The 11,628-nt window shown below is 38.3% G+C and overlaps 2 protein-coding genes across 2 annotated transcripts in view; one reads left to right on the forward strand and one right to left on the reverse strand.

Annotated features, from left to right (window-relative positions):
• LOC106867810 (mRNA export factor GLE1) overlaps positions 1–5,109 on the forward strand; it is an 18,211-nt gene extending 13,102 nt beyond the window's left edge. Inside the window, exon 3 of the mRNA XM_014912832.2 lies at positions 4,305–5,109. Coding sequence (XP_014768318.2) covers positions 4,305–4,749 — 445 coding nt within the window. The 3' untranslated portion in view covers positions 4,750–5,109. The remainder of the gene's footprint in view (positions 1–4,304) is intronic.
• Positions 1–11,628, reverse strand: part of LOC106867811 (synergin gamma) — a 269,410-nt gene that overhangs the window by 169,662 nt on the left and 88,120 nt on the right. The window lies entirely within an intron of this gene.

The following is an 11,628-nucleotide window of genomic DNA, read 5'->3' on the forward strand; positions in this document are numbered from 1 at the left end:
TTAAAATATTTAAAGGTGCGGGAGTAACAATGCACACATAGAACCCTAAGGTCAGATCTATTGTTAATTAGACCAGGATTATCCTTAAGTTTAAACATTTCGTAAATTTCCATAGAGCACAGTCCACAGCCATATCTACTATTTCTATAAGGTTGTGCTCTCCTGACGATTTCCCATTTAAGATTAAAATCGATACCATTTTCCTTCAATTCCCAAATTTTATTAGATAATGATGTGCTATTGGCTTTATGTTTAAGTTTAAATGAAGAAAAATAGTTATATAATCGTTGTTTAAGGTTGATTGTGCAACTAACATAAATGAAATTATTAGTTGGAGTAGTTACTGTACATTTATAGACTACATTACGGGTTAAACAACGGCCAGATACCAGACAGTGCACTTTAATTCTACAATTGCAATTAAGGGGCTTATTAGCTATATATATATTGCTATGTTGATTATTGATACAAGTATCTAAATTAGTTACATCAATATTGCTGGTTGTATTATTAGATATGCAATTGATATTGTTTGAGCTAGGAAGATTTATCTCATCAACTATGTTAACAGTTGAAGTATTAATATGTTCATGATGATGATGATTAACTACTAAATTTGAAAATTACTACTATCCCTCCAATTAGATTTTAAATTCTTGTTTGATTCACTTGTCTGTGGAACAGCAGCATAGTCGAGATGGTATGTTTTCTTCTCTTACTCTTGTTTTTTGTATGTGTGTGTCTGTGTCCCCCCCTCCCCAACATCGGCTTGACAACCAATGCTGGTGTGTTTACATCCCCATAAATTTAGCGGTTCGGCAAAAGAGACCAATAGAATAAGTACTAGGCTTCCAAAGAATAAGTTCTGGGGTCGATTTGCTCAATTAAAGGTGATACTCCAGCATGGCCACAGTCAAATGACTGAAACAAGTGAAAGAGTATATATATATATATATATATATATTATAAGGCAACCATGCTAACCATTGATCTAGAGAAGAAATTTCAGGTGTGGAAGCAAGGCCTGGAATCTTAGCAAAAACCAAAGTCCTAATAAGTAGGAAAACAGACAAATCACAAGTCTCTTCTAGGAGACGGTCCTTCTTGATATGTAAGAGGGTGTTGGTAGAAACTCCATACATTGTATCCAGTGCAAACTTTGGACACATAAGAGGTGTAGCATATCACAGGAATGTTAACAGAGAAAGTAGTCTTCATATGTGGCAAATGTGCAGGTACATGAGCATTAAAACTGCACAGACAATAGACTCCTTCAAATACTCAGGAGGATCATTAAAAGTAGAAGATAGGTTCTGTTACCTAGGAGACTAAGTTAGCAGTGAAGGCAGATGTTCTGAAAGTGTTGTAACGTAATTTGTTACATACAATAAATCTCTTTACGAACCAACAATCAATATTCCTTGTGAACTAACCAACTGGTAACTTCCGACTCACTGCAAACTAACATGGATTTCACTCGACTTCGAACTCTGAACCGTGAACTCACTTGAATCATTACTATTTATATTTTACTTAGACCAGTCTATCTCTTGCAAGGGGGTATCGTAACTCTCATCACAACAGAAAGTGTAGTTGCCAGAATAAGAACAGGCTAGGTAAAGTTCAGAGAGCTTCTACCTTTGTTTGTAACTAAGGGCCTCTCCCTCAGAGTGAAAGGCATATTGTACGTACAGCTATGTTACATGGCAGTGAAACATGGGCTTTGACTACAGAGGACTTGCAAAGGCTTGAAAGCAATAAAGCTAGCATGTTCTGCTGGATGGGAAATGTCAGTGTGCATGGACAACAGAGTGTAAATGATTTAAGAGAGAAGCTGGGTATAAGAGGCATCAGATGTTGTATGCAAGGGTGAAAACTGCACTGATTTGGTCGTTTGATGTGTATGGATGAAGACAGCTGCATAATGAAGTGCCAAGCTTTAATTGTGCAGGGTACCTATGGGAGGGATAGACCCAGGACAATATGAGATGAAGTGGTGAGAAAGGATCTTCAGACGCTGAACCTCACTGAAGAAATGACAAGGGACTGGAAGACATGGCGGTTTTCTGTACTTGATAAGATGTATCAAGCTAAGTAAAACCGCGCTCTCCCACACATATAGTGTTATATGGACTGTTGGATAGGTGTTCGTCTGACGTCTCGTGTGTCAATGTGGTTCGTCTGAGTTCATTGTTTCATTGTTGTTGTTCTGAATGACTGGGGTAGTAAAATGTCATTGATATATATGGCGGACATGACTCTTGTTTTATTAACATCGAACTTTCGGTGAGTGCGTTCTTTGTATGTAATTGAATAATAAATGTAATAATTAAATTGTACAACTCATTGTCTTTTCTCTGCGAGTATCCCGAGAGGAATACAACATATAGGTTTGTCCTTTCAGGTGCCAGTGCCACATAAAAAGCATCCGTACTGCCTAAATGCACCTATGCATGTGGTACGTAAAAAGCACCCAGCACACTCTGTTAAGTAAGTGGTTGGCATTAGGAAGGGTATCTAGCTGTTGAAACAACAGACAATTGGAGTCAGAACAGCTCCTTTACTGGCCAGCTCCATGCCAAACCATCCAACCCATATCAGCATGGAAAACAGACATTAAATGATGATGATGGTATATTGTTATGTTTGGTGATGGTTATTTTTTTTTTTTTTTTAGCCAATTAACCACACACACAGTATACTTGGTTTTTACTTCAGCTTTATTATTATTCTTATTTTAGCATCCTTTGTCTGAAATTTTTTGTCGCATATCCTGCTTAGATCATTCTGTCAGTTTGGACAGTTTGACATATATGTATAATATATATGTGCGTGTGTGTGTATGTATATAATTTCTTAAGTAATGAAAAAATGGATTTGGTATTAATCTTCATTTTGTATAATGGTAGCTTTGACCCATCCTGCTATTGTTCCTTATGGGTGGGACTCCTTTCAACATGTTGTATTGTATAAATTTTGCAGTCTGGGTCTCATTAGGTACATCTATACATAAAGGTTATATATATATATCATTGTCATCACTTTACACCCATTCCCATATCGGCATGGGTTAGACAGTTTGACAAGAGCTCGCAAGCCAGTTGACTGTGGCAAGCTCCAGTGTCTCCTTTGGCTTGGTTTCTGCAGTTGGATCCCCTTTCCTAACACTAACCGCTTTACAGAGTGTACTGGGTGTTTCCCATGCTGTATGGGTTTGCTGTGTTCGCATTGCTTTCCCCACCACCCATCTGAATAAAACTTTCAAACTGTGTCCCCACTCACTTCTTTGTTTTAGCACTACATATGTATATATGTATGTATGTACATACATCATTTAATGTCTGTTTTCCACGTTGGCATGGATTGGACAGTTTGACCAGAGCTGGCAAACTGGAGAGCTTTTACCAGGTTCCAGTCTGATTTGGCTTGGTTTCTACAACTGGATGCCCTTCCTAGTGCCTACCATTTTACAGAGTGTGCTGGATGTTTTTTAAGTGGTACCAGCACAGGTGCTATTTATGTGGATTGGCACAGTTGCTTTTTACACGAACCAGTATGGGTGCTTTTTACATGGTCCTGAATGAGTGCTTTGTTCATGGACCAGCACAGGTGTGTTTTGCATGGACCAGCACAGGTGTGTTTTGCATGGACCAAGCATGGATGCTTTTTATGTAGACCAGCATAGGTGCTTTTACATGGACTGGCATGGATGCCTTTTATGTGAACCAGCTCAAGGACTCTTCAAGGCAAAAACTCCTTCAGCTGGGAGGGGAATGTTAATAATTCTGCTGTGGTGGGTGGGTGGCTCTTCTTGAGTACATTAAAGCACCAGGTATTTGTCATCCTTTGTCATCTTCTTCATAAGACTGATTGTCATGAGATTGGCCTTCAGTATTTCATCCCATGTCTTCCTGGGTCTCCCTTTTCCACTGGTTCCATCTATTTTAAGTAATTGGCACTTTCTTTGTGCAGTTGTGTACATCCCTCCTCATCACATGATGAAACCAGCACAGTCTTCTCTCTTGCACATTACATCTAATTCCTCTTATGCTTAACTTTTCTCTCAATACACTAGCACTCTGTTGCACGTGTACAACTATATTGCACTTCCAGTGGAGCATAGTAGCTTCATATGCACATACATTTTATATATATATATATATATATATATATAGAGAGAGAGAGAGAGAGAGAGATACATTTTATATATGTTTACAACTGTATGTATCAGTCATAATATATACACTTTTGTTAGCAGCAATTCTAATTATGATATTTGTCTCTTTATATATTTCACTTTATAGATTACGAGGTTACAAGTGTGAAAGTGGAAAAATTGAAGAACAAGAAAGATTTTTGAAAAGAATGACTGGTATCATGCGGTTATATGCTGCAATAATAGTTTCACCACTGCCTATTGGAAGTACTAAACCTCACCCTCACGGAATTGAAAACAGCTGGATTTGGATAACAAGAACTCTGAATGTGGAACCTGAGCCTGACATTACAGCTGCAATGATCTATAATATCCTCGAAGTCACTGGTCATTCGCTGTTTCTGTATTACCAGAAACCATTTCAGAAATTGCTTCACATACTAATAACTGAATTCCTTCCCAAAATCAAAGCTGTTAGTGTTTCTGCTGGATCGGTGTCGAGACTTGAAACATTTCTTGAGGCTAACATAAACAACAAAGGCCAAATAGCTGCACCATATGGATATTTAACCAGTTCCTTCTGGCTTAGCTAACATAAATTTTACATTTTAGACAATTTGTACATATGTCATTAGTTTTTACTCCTCTCAAACGTTACTATTTTTTTTAATAATTCTTGTCTAATTTTAAATATATGAAATCTTTTATTATTTATTTATAATTTTTTTATTTGTTTCAAATAAAACGTCTTTGTTTTAGTCATTATGAAGCACAGGTTTAATGTTCAAAGGTGCTTTGTAAGTTCAGTTTACCAGTAACATAATTTCAGAAATTGTTTAATTTCAGTTTTTAAATGAAGTGATTCATGCATCTAACTGAAAACAGGTGCTCTTACAATTTGTAAATATATAAATTTAAATTATATAAATAAATATACATATTTCTTATTACATCTGTAATAATGTTTGCCTGTCCACTCATTTTTCTCTTTACTATTATTTTGATATTGCTAAGTAAGGTTGCTGGAATTGATAGTTGCTCATTATAAACCTAGGGTTCACCATTTTGTTTACAATTATCACCATCACCATTATTGTTTTTACATCCACTTTTCAATGCTTGCATGCATCAGATGGAATTTGTCGAGGTGGATTTTCTATGGCCCAATGCTCTTCTTGTCACCAGCTGTCACCTGTTTCCAAGTAAGATAGTTACTTCCCACAACGAGACAGGTTTTCACAGAAGATTGTAAATGAATGACTCTGCTTATATGACAGTGACACTTTTTTACAACTATCATGTGAAGTCAAGGCAAGGAGTCAACACACACACACATATGATAGGCTGCTTTACATTTCATCATCATCATCATCATCATCATCATTGTTTGACGTCCACCTTCCATACTGGCATGGGTGGAGCAGTACCACAAGAGCCAGTCAGGCTGAAGCCTGCACCAGACTTCTGTGACTTTTGGCAGGATTTTTACAGCTGGATGCCCTTCCTAACACCAACCACCCAGCAGAGTAGATTTAGTTCTTTTTATGTGGCACAAGCACAGACGAGATCAGTTTTGGCAAGGTTTTTACAGTTGGATGCCCTTCTGAACACCAACCACTTTACAGTGTGGACTGGGTGCTTTTAAGTGGCACCTGCACTGACAGGGTCACCAAGTACTTGCAAGACAAAAAAGAAATTTCAAGAGGCGGGGGACATTGGAGGAAGTAATCTTGTGTCAGATGATGAAAGGTTATAGTGAGGCAGAAACAGGTGTCTTGCTGTAGAGGAAGTACAAGGTTACCTGGCTGGAGAGAGATCAGGAATGAAAGCAAAAGGTGCGCTACCACAAAGGAAATGCATGGTTACCCAACCTGAGGGAAGTGCAGGAGATGGAGAGAGAGAAAGAGTGGGAGACAGCAGGATAGAGATATGGCAAAATGCTGGTCTTACAAGGGACGGGAATCAAAATATGAGATGGTTGAGTAAAGGAAAAGATAGATATAGATGGTGGCAAGTACCAGGGCATACCTTTGAGGTTCAAACACCATAATATAAGTGGCAGGATATTGCAAAGGGAGTGTGAGTAAGTGGCAAAAGACCTGGGTATATATAGAGTTGGAGGGGCTACTGGGTAGCAATGATACAGAGGAACAGGGGTGTGAGGGCACGATTGGGGAGTGAGAGCTAGGCATAGTGTATGAAGGAGGAAATGCGAGAAAGAGAAGAGATGTAAATTGGTTTATTGGGGTAGGGTGAGTGAAAAGTTTTCTTGTTATGTGTGGGTGGAACATCCAGGTCAGGGGCTAGAAGATGGCAATAATAGAGTGAGACAAGGCATGTGGGTAGAACGCATAGGTTGGGACAAATGGAGAGCAATGATACAGCGGCACAGGTTCAAGAGGACAGGATTGGGGGTGGGAGGTAATCACAGTACACGAAGCGGAAATGTGAGGAAGAGAAAGGATATAGTTTGGTTTGTTGTGGTAGAGTGTGTGAGAAGAATTCTTGTTAAGTGTGGGTGGGACACCCAGCATTTCTAGAACTCAGTTTCACTGATATGGACAGGTCTTCTCAAGAACTTCATATCACCAGGCATCTCAGTCCATTGTCATTTCCTCCAAGAGGTCCAACTTCCTGAGATCAGTCCTTACCACTTCATCCCATGTCTTCTTGGGTCTCCCTCTTCTACAGGTGCCATCCACTTTCAGTGATTGGCACTTCTTTATACAGCTGTCCTCATTCATACGCATCACATGTCCAAACCAATGTAGTCGTCTCTCTTGCATGCTGCATCTGATTCCTCTTATGCCCAACTTTTCTCTCCAGTCTACACATGTCTTCTCCATTCATAGCCCATGACTCACTACCATGGAGAATAGCCGTTTGTACACAAGCATCATATAGTCTACCTTTTACTCTGAGAGAGAGTCTTTTTGTTGCCAACAGAAGCAATAGTTCTCTGAACTTCCTCCAACCAGTTCTCATTCTAGAAACAATACTTTCAGAACATCCCCCACCATTGCTAATTTGGTCACCTAGGTAACAGAAACCATCTACAACCTCAAGAGAGCCTCCTGGGCATTTGAGAGAATCTAATTCCCATGTGCTCTTAGTGATTATTGTTTCTGCACATCTGCCACATACAAAGACTACTCTGTTAATCTGTTAATTTACCTGTGATACCACTGCACCTCTTATGTGTCCATAGTTTACACTGAGTGCAGTGAATGGAATTTCTTCCAACTGCTTTCCTACATATAGATCAGGGCCATTTACCTGACAGAAAGAAAGTTTTATCTTCTTTCTTACTAACAACCACTTTTGTCTTAGCTAGGTTAACTTTAAGACCCTTTGATTCCAGGTTTTGTTTCCATACCAGGAATTTCTTCTCCAATTCTGCTAAAGATTCTGCAATAAGTGCAAGATTATCAGCATAAAGTAGTTCCCACAGGCACCCAGTTTTGAATTCCTCTGTTATGGCCTGGAGGACTATAATGAAAAAGAGTGAGTTGAGAACTGAGCCCTGGTGAATCCCTGCCTGAATGCTGAATTCATCACTGTATTCATGGCTGATTCTCACTTTACTGACCACACCACTGTGCATGATTTGGACAGCTCTAATAAGCCACTCTTCTACTAACTTCCTTAGAGTCCACCATATAACAGTGGGGAACTCTGTCAAAAGTTTTCGCCAGGTCGACAAAGGATAAGTACACAGGCTTGCTTTTGTCCAACTACTTTTCCTGCAGCTGTCTTGCTAAGAAGATAGCACCTGTGGTACTCTTCCAAAGTACAAAACCAAACTGCATTTCATCTAGTTTAATTCTATTTCCTGTCAATTGAGCTATAGCCCTCTCAGAAATTTTCATGATTTGGTCTAGCAATTTAAATTCCTCTGTAGCTGTCTACCAAATCCACTCACAAATCTTTGGTCAATTTTGAGCTATAGTAGAAAACACCTGCCTAAAGTGTCAAGCAGTAGAACTGAGCCTGAAACCATGTGATTGGGAAGCAATCTTCTTACCACAGGGCCAAGCTCACACCTATTCATATTTCGCAGTTTGTTAATCAATTTAGCTGATATTTTTTCTGAAGGGAACTACATTTCCATAGAATGAAATAGAAAGCTGCAGACATGACTCTGTGGTTAAGAATTTTGTTTTGCTTCACAACCATGCAGTTCTCTGGTTCAATCCCACTGAGGGCACCTTGGGCAAGTGTCTTCTACTTTAGATTGACAAAGCCTTGTGAGTGAATTTGATTGATGGAAACTGGAAAAAAAAAACATATTACAGTATATATATGTATATATATATAGTTGGAATTTACAAAAAAAAACCCAAAAGACAAAGACAGGTGTGTAAGCTACAAACAGGTGTATTAGTTTAACACTCGGGAAGGTCAGAAAGTCTTTTACATTTCAAGCCTACACTCTTTAACAGACAGGAACACGAGAAAATACAATTTACGGATTGAGAGAAAACAGAGTAAGACTAAATGATAATAGGAGAAAGCAGAAAGTACAAAAGATTTCAGAAAATTTCAAAAGGTTCAAACGTGGTGTATAAGAACGATTTCTCATCAATGGAAGAGTCCAGTGTAATCCATGTGTATATAGAAGTGCAGAAAAAACCAGGTGGAAGTCCGAAGTGTAGAAAATTCCTGTTGTGTAAGCTGTGGTATTTGTTTGCAGTCTCCTGGGGAAATATCTTGTTGGCAACAAGTGAGAATAAGCTGCAGGAAGAACATCCTGCCATAGTAAAACCTGCCCTAACAAATCTCATCTAATTCATGTAAGTAAGGAAAATTAAGTGTCAAAACAATGATTATAATCACAAAGTTGTACTGAATTTATCACTGCTAGCCAGTCATCATAATCATTTAACGTCCGCTTTCTAAGCTGGCATGGGTTGGACAGTATGACATGAAGTTGGCTAGCAGAGAGCTGTCTGTTGAGGCATGGTTTCTACAACTGATGCCCTTCCTAATGCCAACCACTTAACAGTGTACTGGGTGCTTTTTAAGTGCCACCATTACGGGTGTGTTTACACAGTGCCACTACAGGTGCTTTTTAAGTGGCACTGGCACCTGGAAGGACCAGCCTGTATATGTGGAAGATAACAATTTTATTTAGCTTGATGTGTGTCTTATTAAGTACAGCAAATGTATCAGTGATTTTAATTCCCTTATATTACTGCCACTGGTACACATAGCTGGATTTATAGGGGTTGTAAGGAGAAAATGGACAGTTCTCATGGACATCCCTAATATTTGATGAGTTGGTGCTTTATACTAAGAGGCGTCATTCCTGAAATTTTGCATGAAGTGATCCTCCAGCAATGTACACACATATGAATTTGTTCTGTGGTGGAATGGAATATTCAATGAAATTTCAAAAATTACTTTTTTTTTTTTCGTCTTTGAGGTATCTTCAAAACCTCATCTTTAACCATGCAAAAAATAGAGCTTAATCTACACTTTCAGATTGAAATCTAAGTTGGAGGGTCAGTAATAAATAAGCAAAGGATGGGTACTGAGGATTCCAAGTATTGTAGAGACAAATATCTACATAAACAATCAAATCTATAAACTAGCTATAAATTAAAGATATAATTAAAAAATTTCAGTTACCTTATTGTTTCAGTTTATCAATGCTTATTAACCCTTTAGCATTTAAACCAGCCATATCCAGCCAAAATCATCATCATCATCATCATTTAGCGTCCATTGTCCATGCTGGCATGGGTTGGGCAGTTTGAGTGGGCTGGCACATGGGAAGGCTGTGCCAGAATCCAGTCTGATTTAGCATGGTTTTATATGGCTGGATCCCCTTCCTAATGCCAACTACTCTGAGAGTGTAACGGGTGCTTTTACATGCCACCGGCAAAGGTGCCATTTGTGTGACACCAGTATCTGCCACAACTGTGATTTTGTTCAGCTTGATGAGTCTTCTTCTCAAGCACAACATAATGCCAAAGATCTTGGCCATTGCCTCCATAAGGCCCAACTCTTGAAAGGAGCTCAGCCACTTTTCCTCCATGAGGCCCAATGCTCAAAAGGAACTCAGCCATCTCACCTCTATGAGGCCCACTGCTCAAAAGGAACTCAGCCACCTCACTTCTGTGAGGCCCAAACATTCAAGAAACTCAGCCACTTTGCCTCCATATGGCCGAGGAGCTCAGTCACTTTGCCTTCATGAAACCCAGTGCACGAAAGGAACTCAACCACTTTGCCTCCATGAAGCCCAACGCTTGAAAGGTACTCAGCCACTTTGCCTCCATGAGGCCTAACATTCAAGGTTGATTTTTTTGTTTTTTTTAAAATATTCTACTCATTTTATGTTCAAAGTGACCAGATCCAACCTCTCACACCTACCCTACAATGTCGTTCTAAAACTAAACAATCACATTATCAAAATGTCAAAGCTATGAGAAAATGCAGGATTAATTCAAAACAACGTAAATAAATGAGCACTAAAATTGATAGAATAATCTGAATGCTTAAAAGATTAAACAACAATGTAGATCATTTAAATACATATTCAAATATGTAAATAATTCAGATTCACAAAAATACAAGGTTAAAACATAAATATGCTTCGGAAATCTTAATAAGTTAACTAAGTGATGATAACGAGAAATCCATAATGATAACCTATGTTTATGCATTAACTTATATGTTTTGGTCATTTATGGTAGCCAAGTTATTTTTGTACATTTCCCATTGTTGGTTCCACACACACTGATAATTGTCTCTAAAACAAAAGATTGCCTTACTTTTTCAAGTTTTTTTTTTAATGTTAATGTGTTTTCAATATATTAGAATCTACTATCTTTTAGCTTTTACTTGTTTCAGTCATTATACTGAGACCATGCTGGGGCACTGCCTTCAAAAATTTTAGTCAAATGAATCGACCACCAGTATTTATTTGTTATGGAGCCTGATACTTATTCTGTTAATCACTTTAGTCAAACCACTAAATTATGGGGACATAAACATACCAACACCAGTTGTCAAGCGATACTGGAGGACAAACACAGACATAAAGACACACACACACACTAACATATATATGACTGACTTCTTTCAGTTTCCGTCTACCAAATCCACTCACACAGCTTTGGTCAGCCTGAGGCTATATTAGAAGACATCTACCCAAGGTGACATGCAGTGGGACTGAACCTAGAACCATGTGATTAAGAAGCAAGCTTCTTACCACACAGCCACATGTTCACTTTTCAAAAAATATTTTAAATTGTTTTTGTTATTAATTTTTTTCAATGTGTTACAATTTGTTGTTATTGTCATTTTCTCGTCGTACAAAATGAAATATAAATTTGGCTAATGTTGTTTACTATACCATCTCCATGTTTACATAAAAAGGACTTCACCAATTTTGTACCTATCATTATTGCTGCTGGTGCTATTCTGCAACTTTAGCTTTCATTTTCTATTTTTTTTTTTTTTTTTTT

The sequence above is a fragment of the Octopus bimaculoides genome, chromosome 16, assembly GCF_001194135.2.
Source record: "Octopus bimaculoides isolate UCB-OBI-ISO-001 chromosome 16, ASM119413v2, whole genome shotgun sequence".
Taxonomy (NCBI): Eukaryota; Metazoa; Mollusca; class Cephalopoda; order Octopoda; family Octopodidae; genus Octopus; species Octopus bimaculoides.